At 39.5% G+C, this 18,912-nt stretch overlaps 1 protein-coding gene across 3 annotated transcripts; it reads left to right on the top strand.

Annotated features, from left to right (window-relative positions):
• The first annotated feature begins 45 nt into the window (after positions 1 to 45).
• Positions 46 to 18,272, top strand: trip10a (thyroid hormone receptor interactor 10a). 3 transcript variants are annotated; one of them, XM_072368366.1, is made up of 15 exons: positions 46 to 350; positions 6,338 to 6,453; positions 7,019 to 7,075; positions 7,483 to 7,630; positions 8,146 to 8,208; positions 8,561 to 8,665; positions 8,761 to 8,889; positions 10,305 to 10,451; positions 10,557 to 10,745; positions 13,985 to 14,149; positions 15,069 to 15,178; positions 15,400 to 15,532; positions 15,691 to 15,779; positions 15,865 to 15,998; positions 16,757 to 18,272. In XM_072368366.1, the coding sequence occupies exons 1-15, from the start codon at positions 327 to 329 to the stop codon at positions 16,906 to 16,908; spliced, it is 1,761 nt and encodes a 586-aa protein (XP_072224467.1). In that variant the 5' UTR covers positions 46 to 326; the 3' UTR covers positions 16,909 to 18,272. The 3 variants fall into 3 exon arrangements, with proteins under 3 accessions (XP_072224467.1, XP_072224468.1, XP_072224469.1); XM_072368367.1 differs by lacking the exon at positions 13,985 to 14,149 and adding an exon at positions 14,403 to 14,426 and having other exon boundaries at positions 47 to 350; XM_072368368.1 differs by lacking the exon at positions 13,985 to 14,149 and having other exon boundaries at positions 47 to 350.
• The last annotated feature ends 640 nt before the right edge of the window (positions 18,273 to 18,912 follow it).

Here is an 18,912-nt window from a genome sequence, read left to right on the forward strand (position 1 = left end):
CAGGATGTAGAAGTGTCCAGGCCAGCGTCTCAGTGCGCTGCCCCTTTAAGGCTTAGGATTTGGGAGTGACGCGGATACGAGAGCTACTTTGTCCCTGTTTCCTTCGCTATGAAAAATATTTGGACTAACTAGACAAACGACTGCCAGCCCAAGTCGATTGGTTAATTATGATTCGGATTTACATCATTTGCTAACGAAATCAACACCGGAGCGCGTTGGGTTTTATCCCGGCGGGATTGTACTTGCCAGCGACGTCCTTCGAGCTGCTGGGATAACTTTGGAGAAGTTCTTTGTATTCGGGAGACAGCTTGGCAAACAAGCTGAACATGGATTGGGGCACAGAGCTTTGGGTGAGGTTATCATCTAACTCAACTATTTTATTAAGCGCATCGGGATGACAATAGTGCATTATTTCGGACAGTGCGAAAGCGAGAAATTTGGTGAGGAGTATTTCTGGAAAAAAACGGTGCAACGTTGAGATCAGCTTGTGTTTGCAAAACGGTGCATTCATGAACGTCATTACCTCTGTAGCGCTTTCTTTAACATTAAGTAGATAAAACACAACAGTGAAAACAACTACTAGATAAGACTTAAACTTGAACAATTCAGGTCAAATTAGGTAATCTTCACGGTGTCTGCACTGTTACCATCGCACGTTGAAAATTGATTTTGCGCAAAACACAGCGTCAAAATGTATTTTGTTCTGCATATATATTTTCAAACTGCTGAGGCTGGACTTGTGGGAGGCTTTTCTGTTTACATTCTGTCACACCTGGCTTCCATAGAGATCAAATCAGCTGCTGTGTTGTGGCTTGGCAACAACCATCATTACTGCTAACGTGCTTTACGCGTCTACCTGAGTGGCAACATGACTTATTCAACAATCAGTGCACAGATTTCCATGTTCTGAGGCGATTTGGTCAGATAGATTTGCTAGTAAACACGTTTTCACGAGGCTGTCTTGAACGGTGCAGTAGTTATCATGATCTGCTCCTACAGGTCAAAGTTAATTATTAGGGCTATTTACAAGGTCAAAACAAATCAAGGTAAATAGTCTTGTAGCAAACTGTAAGCCACCTCCTGGAAGCAGCAGCAAAAGGGATGACACTCTTCAGAACCCGAACAAAGCTTGTTGTCACACAAGCATTCTTTCAGGGAACCTACATGTAAAATGGAGCACTGCAAAAATGAGGATAGGGAGGTTGTGACCTCATTACTGTCTCCCCTAGGCCTCTTCCCCCGTCCCTTTTCGTCATATGTGCTGGTGAAACAGCCTAATTAGTTTTGCCCTACTTTGATTGATATAGAGAAACATCCGCACTCCAGTATTTATCAGATGCTCCGTCTCTGATGGAGTTTTTCCTGTTCCATCGCATGACACTTTTGCAATAGGTTTAAAGAAAATGATCCATGATAAAAGCTAGTCAGCTGCCTTTAGACAGGTTTGATTTAAATGATTTCATGCAAATGTTGAAAATATTTAACTTTGACCACACCTGTCTGGTTAGAAAAAGCGCCACAAGCATCATTGGTATTGTTAATGTTTGGCTGCAGAGTTAACCCTTGGGACAAGTGAGTTCTATGGCATCTGTTCCCTGATTGTTGCTAATCCGGTAGCTATTTTAAGACACAAGTTTGTAGAGTGCAAGATCAGTGTTGAGGCTTTAGCTTTGATAGTGAGTGCCACTCCTGTGTGGTAGGTCTGGATTTTGCCTGGCTTTCACTTGATGCCAGTGCTATTATATAAACTATGATACCTAATTCTAATAAATAAAAAATATATATATGACATCAAAATGAAGTAGAAAAATAATTTAGAGTAGGAGAGAAAATAAAGCAAAATATTAACAGTGTGTAAAGCAGCTAAAGGGGAAAAGGTTTATAAGACAATATATACATACAAGCAACAGTTTCACAGCAAATGCAGTACTTTAGTTGTAAAACACAACATTACCATTTGGAAGTTCTTACACAATCATTTCTGTTTTACAAAAATCAGTGGGGTACAAACTGACTTTTTGGAGATCTGTAAAGATAATTTATAGCCTTGGCTTGGGCTGTGATAAACTACAATAGTCCTAAAGTCACTGGTGTTTGACACAACAGAGATTATATTCTTGTAATCTATTGTGCATTTCAAAGTCAGCGATTTGGATGGAGATGTAGTTTTTATGTAATATTTGCTTAAAACATGTTAAAATACTACAGACTATGTTGTATTGGGTAGTGGACTTGGACTATCAAACAGTTTTTCATCTATGCTCTCTTCAAAATTTTTAGTGTGAGTCTAGAATCAGGTCCTCGTGATGCAGAAAGTATTTAAGGTGGGCAAAAGTACACCTTGCCCCTAAAACTGTAATTGGTGTCAAAATAACTCCAGGTCCAAAAGTGGGGCCCCTGCACATCACAGTGTATCATACGACTTTTGGTCTGCAGTATGCCCTCCTCTTGTCTTACCAGCCATCATTCAACAGCTCACACACCAGTTAAAGCATATTAACCAGCAATGGCCAAGTGGTAAATGGCTCAATCGCTCACAAATAACATCAGAATAACATAGAATAACTTTAAAAAGCTGGTAAATGAATGCATCCAGCAACAGCAAATGGTTCTGCACATTAAACACATTAAAGAACGATGACTATGAAGAAAATGCTAGCAGCTATGTAGGAGAAAATCAGGGTTTGGAGTGCCACAAGAGATAAAATTGTAGCTTTAGAAGCTTTGTTTTAACATTAACAACCATCTTGATTGGCTGGGTGATTTTATTAAAAAAAAAGAAGAAAAAGCTTCTTTCTGTGATGTCACAAATGCAATGACCAGACATATTTCAACTTTACTCTGACTTTAAAGAAACTGGGTTTGTATAGTTTTGGTATTGTTGTTTTGGACCAAGTACTCATTATTGAGTTATTAAGAAAAGAATTTGGTGACATATTGAAGCTGAGTTTATGTCCTGGAATATGATTGATCTACTTTAGGATTAGAATTGAATTTTTAGTTGTGAGTAACCTTTTTTTTCCTTGGTAATGCTCACTTTTACTACTCAGTTTCTCACTTTTCTCACTTGTTCGATAAAGTCATATGCATGCAGGGATATGCATGTTAATGTGTAGTCAAAAAACCTTTTCCGGTCTATGAGGCAAATGGTAAATGGACTGTACTTGCATAGAGCTTTTCTAGTCTAGCTGACCACTCAAAGCGCTTCTAACACTACATGCTACATTCACCCATTCACACACACTCATACAGTACATCTTAGGTCTATACATAACTACATGCTTTCTAACCATTCATACACACATTCATACACGGATGGATGCATCAGTAGGCAACATGGGGTTCAGTGTCTTGCCCAAGGATGCTTTGACATGTAACCCGGGGAAGCCGGAGTCGAACCACCGACCTTCCGATTGATGGGCGACTTCCTTCTTCCTCCTGAGCTACAGCCGCCCCGGCATGATGTATCATGTCTCATAGTATCATGGTCTGAGCCTGTTTTGCTGTGTCTTGGCCCGGCTTCTTGCTGTCATTGATTACATAAAGAATTCTGAATGATATGGCTGAATTGTAAACGAAAATGTCAAGAAGTCTGTCTGTGAACTGATTGCCAACAAAGTCAGTGTTACTGCAAGACAGAAGTTGTTATAGAAAAAAAAGGTTAATGTTTTGGAATTGCCAAGTCAATGTTCCTCACCTTAAAACCAAAACAAACTAGGAAGGACTCACGATAGGAAACCTTTCTTTAAATCTATCATGAGATTCCTCCAAACTGATGTACAGGATTGCTCAGTTACCAGAAGTGTTCAGTCTCAGTTATTTCTGCAGTTGTAGGTCACTGACAGCAGAGGTTCTTTTACTTTTACCCATCAGACATATGAAGTTTTAAAATGTATTTACCTGAAAGAGTAAATGCTTGAGTGTGCAAGTTTTTGTTTATTTAATTAGATTTTCTGTATCAACTGTAGAAATTTAGATAATTTTTATAGAGAAATATTGAAAGTTGTCTATAAATGTATACTTTTGTAACATAACATTAAAGTTATGTAAATAGTTTAATCACAGCAGTATAATAACAATAGAAAGGTAACTTTCTAATCTAGAATGAACCAAACAAATACAATTATTATACAAAACAAATAACTGGATACAGAGCAAAAAAAAAAGTATTTCAAAAGTTTTATACATTTAGAAGCTTCACTGTAGTCTAACCTATATGAACTATGCACTCAGTTTATTCATGCATCTGTCAATGTACAATTTCAGCTTGAAACGTTGTGAAAGTTCATGATGCTGTGCTTGTCGATTAAACCAACACGCAACTCTGATAACTGGAAGTGAATTTAGTTTCAAGTTGATGGCATTGTACTTTCAAATTGACTGACTTTCCAGTCATGTTTGTCTTGTCCCATCTGTCACAACTTACAGTTACAGATAGCATATTGTATAAAAGCACCTGAGAGACTGCCAACAACAGTGGGTCGAGGGGGCACTTTTTTTGTTTAGATTTGATGCGATTCCGATGCCTGAATTATCTACCAATATCCATACATTCCAATATCCCAGCTTCCAGCAAATGGTTGTTAATGTTGTACAAAGCAACACAACTTCAATGTCTCGGCACTTGGGCTGTTCATACGTTACATGTCACTGTTTTGCCTTTCTCTGTTTCAAAACCAAAATACCTTGATTTAACAAACTGTGCTCACTCTGTTTCAGACTGCCTTAAATAGTGGGTTCCTAGTTCAATGCAGATGCACTGGTATGTCTAAATTCTGATCACGGATTGACGGCCGTATCAGGAAGTGATACAGATGATGATATGAATAGATAAATACAATTACTTTTTGAAAATGGCAATCTGGTTCATTCACTGTTTAAGCCACCCTCCCGCAGCCATTCGAGGTTCTCCAGTTTTGGAACCTTTACTTTGGTTTCAGAAGGTTGCTGCATGCTTGCTCCTTATCAAATGAATAGTATTTCCGATCATCTGTCTGTTTTGTTTTTTTATTTTTTTTAGCAGTGCACCTAATCCTAGATTCACTTTTTTTCTAAAGAAACTATGTTTATGTATTTATCAGACGCTTTTATCCAAAGCGACTTACAAATCAAGATATAACAAGCCAAATAAAAAGCTAACAATAAACTACATAGAAGAAACCCACTAGTCTGACTCTGTCAGAGGTGACAGAGTAGAGATAAGGTGCAGGCATAGAAGGAAGTGCAGAAAGATAAAGTGCAAAGATAGAGGGGGTAGGGAAGTACAAAGTAAGTGCTGGGATATTTGATTGATATTTGATTTGGTTGCATTGGATGTAAGCGACTGTGGTTCATGATTAATTCTAGAACACACGACTATTTAGCATTAAGTTGGCCATATTTTTATGTAGCACACTTAAACTCTGCAATTTGCTTACTTCACTTAAAAAAAGAAAAAAAAGAATCCATTTTAAAAACAATTTGCTGTCTTGACTGTCATTACTTCTGTTTTAAAGACCTCAAATTAGATCTTTGTTAGGTGTTATTGTGGTGACTGACTGTAGGCCTTTTAACTGTGTCCTGTGATTAGGTTAAGTGTTCTGTCGCTTATCTGAGACCTGCCTCTTTTGTTTGACCCGAAGGCAATGTAGAGTGAGGAAAGAACAAGGCCATACATGTTAGGAATCCCCTTTCGAAATGCCCCCACCTTTTTACAAAAGTCAGCAGCAAAAAAAGCTTCGGGGAGCTGCTCTTTGTGTTGAGTGAGAGTGACTGGTTTTGATATCATCCCTCAACCCTAACAGACTTGTCTGAGCTTGAAGGTGTTCTAAAGTTCCATACCAACTTAGTACAGATGGAGGAAGAGAAACAAAGAAAACCTTCATCTTGTACAATATGAAAATGAAAAGTCAGCAAATTCTTTTGTAAATGAAGAGGAAACTGTTGAAATATCTACTTAAATTGCTCAGCATAATCGTAGTCATCATGTGACATTTATTTTCAGTTCACTTGACACAGTTTAACAGGATATATACCAGAGATGTAGATACCATTGACTTGGAATCTTGTGTCCTTTGACTGCCCTCTTCCTACATTAACATGGATGCTGAATGAATTTGAAGCAAAGCAGACATTTTAAGACCCAAATACATTTAGCATGTATAGAGAGCATTCTTAGATTCCCATACGTTGGAAAAAAGCTTGTTGTGTTTAGTTTATTGCCTTTCATTCAAGATAGTCCCAGATGCCCTCAAACTTAACCGTAGGAACACCTCAGTTGTAGCCTGAAGGTTAATGCATGCCCCTAGTGTGTGTTGGCTTTTCTTTTCCTTATTTGTCTCCTGTGCTGCTTTCTCAGGACCAATGTGACATCATAGAGAAGCACACACAGTCTGGCCTGGAGCTGGTGGAGAAGTATGTGAAATTTGTGAAGGAGAGGACAGAGATTGAGCAAAACTATGCCAAACAGCTGAGGTAGGCCTCGTTCTTGTTTTTTTTTTCCTCCGCCAACTGTCTAAAATAGTTTTATGCGAGTGTGTGGCTCCAAGCAGCTTGTTTCTGCATTTGTGTGGATGTGTTTGTGCTTGTGTTTGAATGGGAGCATGTTAGAAGGTTGTTTATGAAACTTTTGTTGGTCTTATGACTGCTTTGGGACAAAATCTAGCTTGTCTCTGAAACACTAGCCCAATTCTCCAGCAGCAGTGTGCTCGCTGGCTCCCCCCTCTTTCTTCATCCCTATTGCTTCCTCTCCCGGTCATTTCCTAGTGCGCAGGCCCACATCTGTTGTAGTGCTGAGCTTTGCTGGAGAGGAGAGGAAGTGGGAGCAGACTGGCACATGATAGACGGGATGTGGTCAAAGGGAGAGTGAAAGGAGGAAGAACAGCTATTTGAATATGTTCGTAGTGAACTGTCGTTTTTAATAAAGTTGGGGGGGGGCAAAAAACACTGCCACTGGTTACATAAGTATATAACCAATCTTTTCAATCATTTCCCTGTGAGTTTGTTAAATATTCAGATTCTTGATGCCCACTGTCCACAGGAATCTTTCAAAGAAATATAACCAAAAACGAGGCAGTAAGGATGAGCCAGAATGCAGGTGAGTCTTTGTAGATTTAGTTACAAAGTCTGTATTCAGAAATTGTTTGCACCTGATTTAAATGTTTTCAGATTCAGGAACCCCCTATATTTGTACCCTGTCTCTAATTGCTTTTTTTAGGTACTCATCAGGGAAAATTAACAAAGGAAAACAAAACCAAAATGCAGATAGTATTGCTTTAAAACTGTGAAGAATTGTCTTGTTACTGGTGTTATCCATGTAGTTGGCTCACTCTGAAGTTTCTGACATTCAAGTGCCGTGGGGAGGAAGCAGGAACAAGGAAGTCATGATGTTCTTATCATAACTTAGCCCACTGCTGAGCTTTGTGTGTTCATCGTGTTATCAGTGGTCCCATCAGCTTGTTCTATTTTCTCCACCCTTTCCTTTATCCTCCTCTTAAATTGTAGGTTGTCCAGCTACCAATCTTTTTTGGACATTCTGAATGAGCTGAATGACTATGCGGGGCAGAGGGAGCTGATTGCTGAGAACTTGATGATGAACATTTGTATTGATCTCACCAAATACCTGCAAGAACTCAAGCAGGAGCGAAAGACGGTGAGCTTGATGTGTTAAGGACCAGAAATACACTGTTTTTGCCTGCTAAAAATTGATTTTTGTTGCAACCATTGGTGTCCAAATAAACTGAAGTTGACATAATTTCTCCGGTAAAAGGCACTTTGTTTATTGCCAGCCCTCTGACACACCTTACCTGTAGCTTGTTTGCTTTGTCATGATGGTGTTCTGGGCATTCTAGGAGAGTGGAGATCTCACTGCTGTGGCATTAGATAAGTTAGTGTCTCCTAAGGGAGGCATGGTTGTTGTGGTGGTGTTCCATTTCTCCATGAGGAATGCTCTGTGTTATATTGGACTGCAGAACAGCGAAGCCGTGTACAGCCTATTGCTGAAGACGTTATGTCTCAAACTGACACACTGGTATTTGTTTTCTTGTCTGTTATGCTGTGTGGCTTTTAGAGGTCTTTGTTTATTCTGTCTGCTCCTACACATGTTGTTTCTCTGTCGCTGTCATCTGACCCTCCTCTCACTCTGTCTATTTTTATGAATGTTTGCAGTATCTGTTGGATGCCAAGAAGGCCCAGCAGAGTTTGGAGAGCACCTACAAACAGCTTGACAGCGTAAGTCGAGTCTTAGAATTTGACAAGTGATCAAAACATACAAACAGGCACATAAGTGCCTGTTGAGTTCAGAATGGCGGACATGAAAATCAGTCTGTAAGAGAATGGCTGCAGAGTCAGTGTGGTCTCTCAGGTGACTTTATTTGTGTATAGTAAAAACAGGATCAGGATCAATGATCCAAGACCTACTTTGAGTTTTTTTTCTGCTCCCAAAGGCTGCAACTTTCTCTGTCTCAGACAGTAAAACAGCTTTGCACTAAATATTCGATCCTCTTCATAGTTGATTTAGGTACTGGCTTCACTTCACCTCATTGACTGGTGTACATTTTTTTCTTATCTCCCTCTTTACCAGAGTAAAAAACGTTTTGAAAGAGAGTGGAGGGAAGCAGAGCGTGCGGCGCAATATGCAGAGAAGACTGATCAGGACATCAATGCCACAAAAGCAGATGTTGAAAAAGTAAGATGTGCTAAATATGTAGATCGACTTTATTCATGCTGTGTGTGTATATATAGTATTTATTTATTATATTTGTATTTTATTTGTGGTTTCAGGCCAAACAACAGGCTCATATGAGAGCACACATAGCAGACGAGTGTAAGAACGATTATGCCGCTCAGCTCCAGAAATACAACAAGGAGCAGAGCCAGTTCTATTTTACTGACATGCCACTCATTTTCAATGTAAGTGAATTACCTGTCACAGCATGATAACCTGCCATCAACATTTCTTGCATTGTTATTATTTTAGTAGAATGATAAATCGTGTTAAATGATTTATTACTTGTATGTAATTAGATAAATGGCATGCTACTTTACTGTTTTCATCTACATATCCACGCAATTTCTATAGCTTCTTTTACATGTGGGCTGAGTCTTATTGGCACAGAAGAACATCTTTGTTAACCTGTTACTGTTCCTCCTCATAATTCACACGTCAAACAGAGGCGGATTAGTCCCTCATTGCTCTATCCTTACACACATCAAGTTGGAGTTGCAGAATCAGTTGAGTGACACTGCTGGTGTTGTCAGCCACAATGCTGGCTTGATGTATGTAAGCAGGTGGGATCAATGCATCTCTGTTACCACTTCCCTTGCTGGCGAAGAGACGTATCAGTAATGGATTACCTTTGACCCCCAGTTCTGTGTACTTTCACACTTGACACGATGCGCAATTTAGGTGCATCAGTCCTGACTTGAAAAGGCATGGTTTCAGAAAGAAGCCTGTTAGCATAAAAACATAAGAGAAAAATGACCTGACAGCTGATTTTTTATTTTTTTGCCTTTACAAAATATTTTATTCATTAGAATATGATCTTAATTGCTACCTTTCTGTCTTATTGAATAGAGCGCCAAGTTCTTCTGTAAATTTTGCTCACATTTAAAGTAAACTTTTTCTATAAAGCACAGACTGCATTGGGGCAGGATTAGTTATTCTGATCCTCAGTCAGGTCCACTGCCCAGTCATAACATCCAGTCTCCAAAGGGCAAGCAACGACCAAAATGTTTAACTCAAGGCTTCAAAATGGGTCAAACAAATGGGTCACCACATGATGTCTGCCTTTATTTATTCAGGTTGTGGTAATCAGAGAAGCTATGGAGGATGTGTCTTTCTGGAAAACCTGCTCCTCACTAATTGCTTGAGCAAGCACCAGCCACTGTTATGCATCACCTCTGCAGACCTTTGAAATGGACTTTGATTTGATGCTAAATTAGAATAGGCCTCCAAGTGCAGGATAAGTCATGAATATTGTATAATTATTATCGAGGAAAGGACAAATTCTACTATTCAGAATACCAACAAATTTAAAACAAGTGCAAAAGACATTTAAGATTCTAGTTTTGATTTAATTTGTACCGTAAACCAAGACTACTTATATTGACTAAAGGTCAGAGATGAAATGTTCTGATAATTTTGTTGAATCTTTTCACGTGCTATGAATGTATATTCATGACTATTAAGAAGAAGTTGTTAGTTTAGTATGTTTTCTGTTTTGTCCACACACAAAAAAGGTTTTTGTATTGATATGCGTGTTGAATTTTGCTTTACCTCATTTATATTAATGTCGCTGTGTAAACAAATGTTTTGGGTTTTCCAGAAATTGCAGGATCTGGATGAGAGGCGAATACAGAAGTTGGCACAAGGTTACATCTTGTTCTCAGACACAGAAAAGCATGTGATGCCCATCATTGGCAAGTGCTTGGAAGGCATTACTAAAGCTGGCACTAGTGTTGATGAGAAGAATGTAAGTTGCTCTTAAAAACTGACATTTCATGTGCAGGATGGCTTTAGTTGTACATCTGTTTGAAAATAACTTGGTTGCTCTTATCTATTACTGCATTAAACACAGGACTCCATGGTTGTAATAGAGCAGAATAAGTCAGGCTTTGAGCGTCCTGGAGATTTGGAGTTTGAGGACTACAGTCAGGGCATCAATCGAGCCTCGTCTGATAGCAGTCTGGGTACACCAAAAGGCCCCATGGACCTTCTGGGGAAGAACAAGAGTAAAAACTTTTGGCTCTTCAGCAAAAGGAGTAAGGTAGGACATTTTACAATTTAAGAGTACATTTGTTATGACGGAACACTAACAGATATCTGTTTTTATTTTAGTCATTTTTTGCCATTGTAGAAATTGTACAGTGAATGAGTCAACTACCCTACATTAATGAGATGAAAATCTGCAAGTTGGCAGTCATTCAGATTAGTGGGTGACTCTTTGCTTGGCAGAGCCAGGAAATCCCTTACAGAGAGCACTCATGGTGAACCTGTAGTTATGGCTACACACACATACAATAGGCAAACCCTGTAAAACACCTTCTCATCTTTGAAGCTCAGTATAATAATGCATGAGCCACTTTCATTTAATTGTAATTGACCTCACACACACCCCAACTCTTTCAGAAAAGGTCCCTTTGCATGCCTCTGTTCCTGCCTGTGAGTGAATAAACCTATACCCCCCCCCTACCCCAACACACACACAAAGACATACACACCGCAAAGCACTGCAGAGTGCTTTCCAATAGGTCAACTGACAGTCAGCATTCTGCTATGCTTGTGCTTTCATCAGCACGGGACCCAAACAACACTGAATTTTCCTCTACAGGCATCCACAAACACACTGCCTCTATTCTCCTGCTCAGAACCTAGCATTATTTGTGGCATCACAATAAAATCTTTGTACCAACATCAGACTGACCCCAGGTTTGCTAGGCCAGAAAAATGTCATCATTGTAAACATTGATATATTTGTATTTGCTCTTCAGTGTCTGGTTGGGGTAAAACACTCTCTGCACTGTAATGGATCTTAAAGCACTCTGAGGTCCCACATTAAACCGGTGATATGAGTGGCTGACCACTAACTAGCTAATGGTCCCCTCCTCCAGTCCCAAAAGTAAATGATCCCTTCTTTCGTCCCTGCAGCTTTTGCTTGCTCAGCACTGCTATTCTCTCTGCATGTCTTACTGGCTATGCTCGGCTGTGCACTTTTCTTGTCCTGTGTATGTGTGTGACACAGAGCCCTGTGTCATCAGTCATGCTCTCCCAATTAGACCTTAGGAGTGTGAATAGGTGGCTGGCTGTACTGGCATGAGTAAAATCTGGGTTTACATATGACCCCTAAACATTCCTATTAACTGCTCTCCTGTATTTAGAGCTCACCCATCCATCCATTTTCTAAACCCACTTAATCCAATTCAGGGTCGCAGGGGGCTGGAGCTGGGCTAGAGGCAGGGTACACCCTGGACAGGTAGCCAGACCATTACAGGGGCACACAGAGACAAACTGGGCAAACAACCATGCACACTTGTACTTAGATCTAAATACCTCTAAACAAAATTAGCACCAAAGCAGTAGATGTTCACATAATAACAGTGCTGTACTTCAAACTCTTAGTATTTACAAATCAGGCCTTTTTTTAAGGGTTGTTATTAAGGACTAGAGGCCAAAAGCCTCATATGTAATTTAGCTAATAAATCCCACTCCCACCATTCGCCATAGTTGTAGATTTATGTAGTTCACTCCGAGCATGTTGGCATATTAACCTCTTTCTAATACAGGGCATTTGTCAAGCTCCAAAAATCTATAAGCACTATTCCACTCTGATAATTATGCAAGCTATGTATAATCACTGTACTTGTTTACGAACTGATGTTATCCGTATAGGTCAGACTCAGAATAGAGTCGCTTCAACCTGTGAACATGATTTTCCACTCTGAATCCTGATGATTGAGTCGGCTAATTCATGTTTAGACAGCCAGCAAGGCTATGGTAAAACTTATTCTAAAAAATACTAAATGGTAATAAAAATGTTGAAACTATCAATTATGACAGCTTAAGAAATTTTAAGCAGTATAGACATGATTCAGTGTTTGCGGGCCTGCTCCATGACCCTCACTGGGGCTCACTCTGCCCTTCAACTTTGCTTGAGTTTGGCTGCAGATGTTGGGCTGGTGTGGCACCAGTGTTGAAGTTATGGCTGGTTGCTAACTGTGTAGATTTTGGTTTTCTGGCTATTCCTTCCAAATTCACACAACTCTTCCAGTTCACGAAATGGATTTTGTTCAAGTAACAACAACAACAAAAAAAATCATCTAAAATCCTACATTAAGCTAATATTGCTTATCAGTTGCTCTTTTGTTTCAATAGATGATTAAAAACATTCAGCAAATCGAAAGGACAGTTCGCAAGTAGACGGCTGATGTTGAATGTTTTAAAGTAATACGATTATCACAAAAGTTACTAACATAATATTATATACTGACTGCCAAGTATTTTTTTACTTAAACAGTCGGTTTTCAAAACTTAACCCTTTACAACATCTGGCTTTGTTTAAAACGTATTCTAAAACCTGAAGGTTTACTTTTAAACTGTCCACTAAAACATGAAATAAAAAGCATTTGAGGGGTTAAACATTCAGCTTATACTGTAAATCATTAAAGGAATTATCCATTTTTATCTACAATATTTCTTGGCAAATGGACATTGTTTTCAAATGTCGATAAGCATAAAGGCAAAGTCAGTAAGTTACAATATAAGCTGAATGTTTAAGCTGAATGGTCTATGCCCTGCTGGCAGCCTCTTTTTATTTCTACATAGCAAGTAATAAATGGATTAGACAAAAAACTTAAACGTGAATATAAATTGCTCACCGTCAGGTGCACCATCAGAACAAAGCCGACTGAGGCAATAAGCCATCATGGTGCTTCGTTGGTTTAGGATTTAATGGTGCATACCAGAAGGCTTCAATAAAAAGGAGGAGATGGTAACGTCAGTATGATAAGAAATTGTTTGAAAAAGACTGCAAACATTGTGAAATTTAGCCATGCAGGCCTATCTTATAAAATATGAAATCCCTACTCCAAACTCTTTTCTAGTAAAAAGTTTTAAGATCCCATGAACGTTTAGTTTTCACACAAATTTTTCTGCTAAAAGTCCTTGACATAAATTGTGAGGATTGGGTGACCTAGCATGTATTGATTTTTTTAAAAAGGGTTAGGGTTTGCATAAAGTGTCTGTTAATGAGAGCTAAATATGTGTGTTTGTTCTTTTATGCTCTTTGGGCTTGTGTGCTGGGTTTGCTCCAGTGTTGTCTTCCAGGCATTGTGGTGTGCTTTAAGGTGTTGACGGTGTCTTTTTCTTTCCCTTGTCACCTTGTTGTTTTTGTCTTCCCCATCTTCCCTATTTCTCTGTTATTCCCTTTCCCCTCTCCTTCATGCACCAACCTGTGTCTATATGTCTCATTCTCTGGTGGTGGTACTTTTTTGTCTTGCCCAACCCCAGCTCTCTTCCTCCACACTCACTCCCTTCTCTACACCACCCGCTCCCTCACCCCCTAATGGATCCCTTTCCCCCAAGTTTGGCCGGGACCCCCTGTCGTACTGTTTGAAGGAGATCAATAAGACAGTCAAACCCAGAATCTCTTCCTTCCGGACACTCAGGAGATCGGTGAGTGACTAGAGGAGATGATTCGGATGCCAGGAGACCTCCACTCATAAGTTCTCAGACATCATCCTGTGCTCTTGCCTCTGCAAGAGTCACTGAATTCCTCAGATTTTTATCTCATGATTAGTATAAGCAGTTTGTACTTTTAATGTTAACTTGTGTTAAAATATGTTTTCATCATATTTTTTAGGATGGCTAAGCAGGAAACATTTTAATGGGTCTTCTCTGTACACAAACTGTTTCTTTTTCCCCTCAGAAATTTACCTCAGAAAGGATCATGGTAATATGGACAACCAAAACTGGTGTTGGGGTCTTAGGTGTTTTGTCACATAAAAACGGCCACCTTTCCTTTACAACTCCACATTGTTATTATTATTATTGTGGATTTCTTTCCCTCTTAATTATTTCCCCTCACAAATTTGTGCCACTGTCTTTGTGTTCAAGAATGGTGTTGTGTGGCAAAAGGCTTGTCCTCTTGAGTTTGTATTGAAGAGGTGGCCATCTGGTGGTGGAGGAGTGGAAACTGCAATCAGTAACCCAGTTTTGAGGCCTAAATTGTGCACTTCGTTTTGTCACGTGCTTCATCCAAAACTCAGTTTTTTCAACTTTTTTATTCACAAAGTTATCAACGTTATCACTGGTGCTTCGTTTTGTTTGTTGGTCCGTGGGTGGTGGTTTTGTTTTCAGCTCACCGATGAACTTGGTTTGACTTTATATTAATTTGAAGCATAAAAGTATCTAACCAGGTGATATGAAACTGTTTGTGAGTTAAACAATGCCCCCTGAGCTGACCTCAAACCACAGGCTTGGTGTTTTTTTTTCTTCTTTTTCCTTTTTTGGGACCACAATGACTGTGCTTGTGAAACTGTGAAATGGTAGCCCAGTTACGCTGTTAATCCACCCTTCCTGTGACCTCTTGCAGCCCACGGTGACTGAGGACTTTGCCCATCTGCCCCCTGAGCAGCGCAGGAAGAGGTTACAGCAAAGATTAGAGGAAATTTGCAAAGAGTTGCAGAAGGAAGTAGATCAGAGGTGTGTGCTTGTGTCTGTATGTGGGTATCCAGCGCATTAATAACATTCTCTCTTAGAACCTTTCCGCCAGAAGTGTGGATACAATATTCATGCAGTGTAAACAACTCTGTGCCGTCTGTGTGTGCTGGAATTGTTTACCCACCCCTGAGCTCTGCAGGGAACAGATTTTCACTTTCCCTCTTACCCCCGGTTCCCGTCTCTGCCCTTCTTTCTGTCTGCAGTGAAGCACTCGGAAAGATGAAAGATGTTTATGAGAAAAATCCTCAAATGGGAGACCCAGCTAGTCTTGCATCCCAAATCAGCCAGACATCCCAGAATATAGATCGACTCAGAGGAGAACTGAACAAGTATGAGGTAATCCTCACCGCTAGTTTATATACTACATGTGGCCCATATTTCATAGATCCATTATATTGTTAGGTTGTTTTATTCTGTATTCATGTAATAAATCATGCCAGTAAGCCTGACTTAATTGTTTTTCTATTTTTTGTTTTTGCTCTGCTCTTTTGTAGACTTGGTTGGCTGAAGCAGGTGGTCGAGGTGACACACTCCGGTATAAAGCCCAGACATTTAACAATAATGGAGCACATGATATACACAGGTGAGATTAAATCTCACACATATTATGTTTGAAATTCAGATTTGTTGGCCTCTGTGAACACAAAACCTTTGTATTTCCTTTCCAGCCCTGACGGAGCGCACTCCGATGAAAGCACTCCTGATCCTTCTCAAGCCATTTACGCTGAGTTCGATGATGACTTTGAAGATGAGGAACTAGCACCACCTATTGGGAAGTGCACAGCCATGTACAACTTCCCTGGTATGTCACAGGTTGTCACCAGTGTTGAGATTCTTGCCTTTATGTTACTTTGATTTGAATGTGACTCTCCACTGAAACGGCATGCATGTGCATTAGATACCTTTTTGTGTGCATCATTAGATTGAGACAGACAATTCTGAAATAGAAGCTACTGGAACACAGTCTTTGCTCTAGAGGATGGCAAATATTTGTCCAGCTCAAAACAGCATGAAATGATAGAGATCGACAAGAAAAGCTAGATGGCCAGCTTGCTGTTTTACTGGCTATTGCTAGTGGTGCTTTAGTAGCACTGTGGGTGAATGACGACAACCTTCAGCACTGTCATATAAGCAACAAGCCGCAGGCCATCTCATGTTAACATTCTCACTCAAGCCACATAGCTGTATACAGATATATATCCAATCTAGAACCCTTTTCCACCCAGGCAGAAAATGATAATTGGATTTCTGTCGTAACACTGCCCTAAAAAGTCAGTTATGAGTCAAATCATTCCATCCATCCTTCATCTGCCGCTTATCCGGGGGTCGGGTCGCGGGGGCAGCAGCTTGAGCAGAGAAACCCAGACGTCTCTGAGTCAAATCAATGGGAAAAATTGGATTTGCCTTATTTCAGCCTGGCAATATGAATATGATCATGATTAGTAATGACCACTTGAGATTTTCTAGATCACAGTTCTGACAGTGTGAGTTTTGTGTAGTCTTGTACACATAAACAAGCAAAGGGATATCTGTTTCAAGTAACCTGTCTTTCCCATTCAGGTGCCAGTGAGGGGACCATCACTATGCAGGAAGGGGAAGTACTGGCTGTGGTAGAGGAAGACAAAGGAGATGGTTGGACCCGAGTCCGAAGGAACAATGGAGATGAGGGCTACATACCTACATCTTATGTCACCATCAACCTAAACAAATGAGGGACAAGAGAAAAAGTTTCAATTTCCATATAACTGTTAGCAATTGTCCCCCCCTGGACCAATGGACTGCTAGAGTATCCAGAAAGATCCAAATGAAGTGCTTTGATTCCTTCAGAGATGCGCCCTTTATGCACAGAGGAATGGTGCTAACAGTAGGTTTCTTATGGCTTTCATTAGACTGAAACTGCAATTTACCCACTCTACCAAAACCACATTTCACTTTCTTTTATAATTTCGTTGGTCAAACATTGCTCACATCTTAAGCATTATTGCAGCAAAAGTGTTTGTCTCATTGCATAGCCTAACGAGGCTTTAGCTTCTGAATATGAGAGGAAGTAGTGGTCGAGGAAGAAGAGGAGGATTAGTGCTGCTGCCATATTTACACTGAGTGTTAACACCTGTAATATTTAGGAGGAAGTTACCTACCCTGTTTACATTTTCAGTTTAAAAACACAACTTCTCTAGCCGTCAGCAACCTGCTCCACAATGGAAACTATAATATATGACCGGTTTCAGTTCTCATTTCTCTCAAGTGTGCCACTTGTAATAGCCTTTGAGTTTCCCCTGGAAATGAATGAGGTTGTGGGGAAAGATGGTTTCATGTTTGAATTTCAGTAATTTGTGAGGCCTAAGGTTTGGATAGCTCTCCTGTTGTGGCATAGCACAGAAAACATGACCATATGCAAACTATCAGACAATCACAGCCATATCATGATAGAATTTCACACCTTTATTGGTTGCAATGAAATAAAGTAGCTGTTATTCTCTTAACAGTCACAACCTGAAAATTATACTAAAAATAATTTATTACAAGTGTGTATAAAAAAAATATGTGTTTGACAAAAGTTGTAGTTTGTATTAAGGATGTTCTGATGTCGCTCTTTTCTCCTTGCACACACAGTGGACAGTCCTTAGCCATGAAAGGGAGTAAAAAAATGCACACAAAAAATATGCTCCATGAGACTATTGTATTTAAATAATATATAATATATATTTTAGCTATCACAACACCACTATTGTCTTATTAGCTTTTTAATCATTCAAATAAAGATTGTTTCATTGCAAGAGAAAGCTTAAACTATCTAATTTTGTTGCTAATAATGTTTTATTTGGATTTACTTAGAGTTCACAAGTTGATCCATGTCCTTCTTTTTTATGTTGTTGTGGAGCCAGCAAGAAGCATTATCTTTCCGGTTGATGCAAATGTGTCTATGTGCCTTTCTGGTTAAAAGGATTGTGTATATACCATTTTTGAATATAAGATATTTTCTCCTTTTTCAAGATTTAATAAATGTAAAAGCACATTTCAACATTAGAAGTGGTTGTGTCATCTTTGGACTTGAAAAATAAGCCGTCAAAGCACACATTTTCATCCTGTGAAGTTTGTGCAGTATCCTTACTGATGTGAATTTGAACTCACATTTAAAGTATAATCTAGAACAACTGAATAAAACAGTCTTCAATGAGCCTCTTATGTCTATAGTCAAGGTACAATTGTACACTGACTGTGCCTTATGCAAAAATCACATGATTTCAGGAAGGATTATTCATTGCGACTTTGGACAATACTGTAGTTTTGAAAGTTGTGGTGCCCAAAAAGTCTGTATTCACAAGACAAACCATTCACATCCATATTTTTCTGTTTAGACTGATTTTAGGGTAAGAAGCTTGTGATGAGTTTGCATCAAACAGCTTAGGGCAAAATGGCAGCACCACCAGTCCAAGCTGCGGTATTTTGCTCGAGAGAATGTTTGGCCTCTTGCCTGTCAGCTGAGTACGTACGGCTTATTCTCAGTAGGTGGCAGTGTTGCATCATTTCTTAAATCTGTCATGTCCCTCTGCATAATTCCATTTTCAATATAGGGCATGCATTTGCATACCTGATTAAATTGAAAACTGACTTCAAAACCATACGGTTTGTAATGACTAATTAAATAATCCCAAACTGGCATGTGGCCCACTTTCATAGCACCTCATTCACAATAGTCAAACGAGGAGAAAGAC

This window comes from Leuresthes tenuis, unplaced genomic scaffold (genome assembly GCF_036924035.1).
Source record: "Leuresthes tenuis unplaced genomic scaffold, fLeuTen1.0.hap1 SCAF_17, whole genome shotgun sequence".
Taxonomy (NCBI): domain Eukaryota; kingdom Metazoa; phylum Chordata; class Actinopteri; order Atheriniformes; family Atherinopsidae; genus Leuresthes; species Leuresthes tenuis.

Coding starts and splice junctions, on each gene's coding strand:
- trip10a (XM_072368366.1), top strand. CDS start 327: ATGGATTGGGGCACAGAGCTTTGG. Junction 10,746..13,984: donor TCTTCAGCAAAAGGAGTAAG/GTAGGACATTTT, acceptor GCCCAACCCCAG/CTCTCTTCCTCCACACTCAC. Junction 15,533..15,690: donor GAGAACTGAACAAGTATGAG/GTAATCCTCACC, acceptor GCTCTTTTGTAG/ACTTGGTTGGCTGAAGCAGG.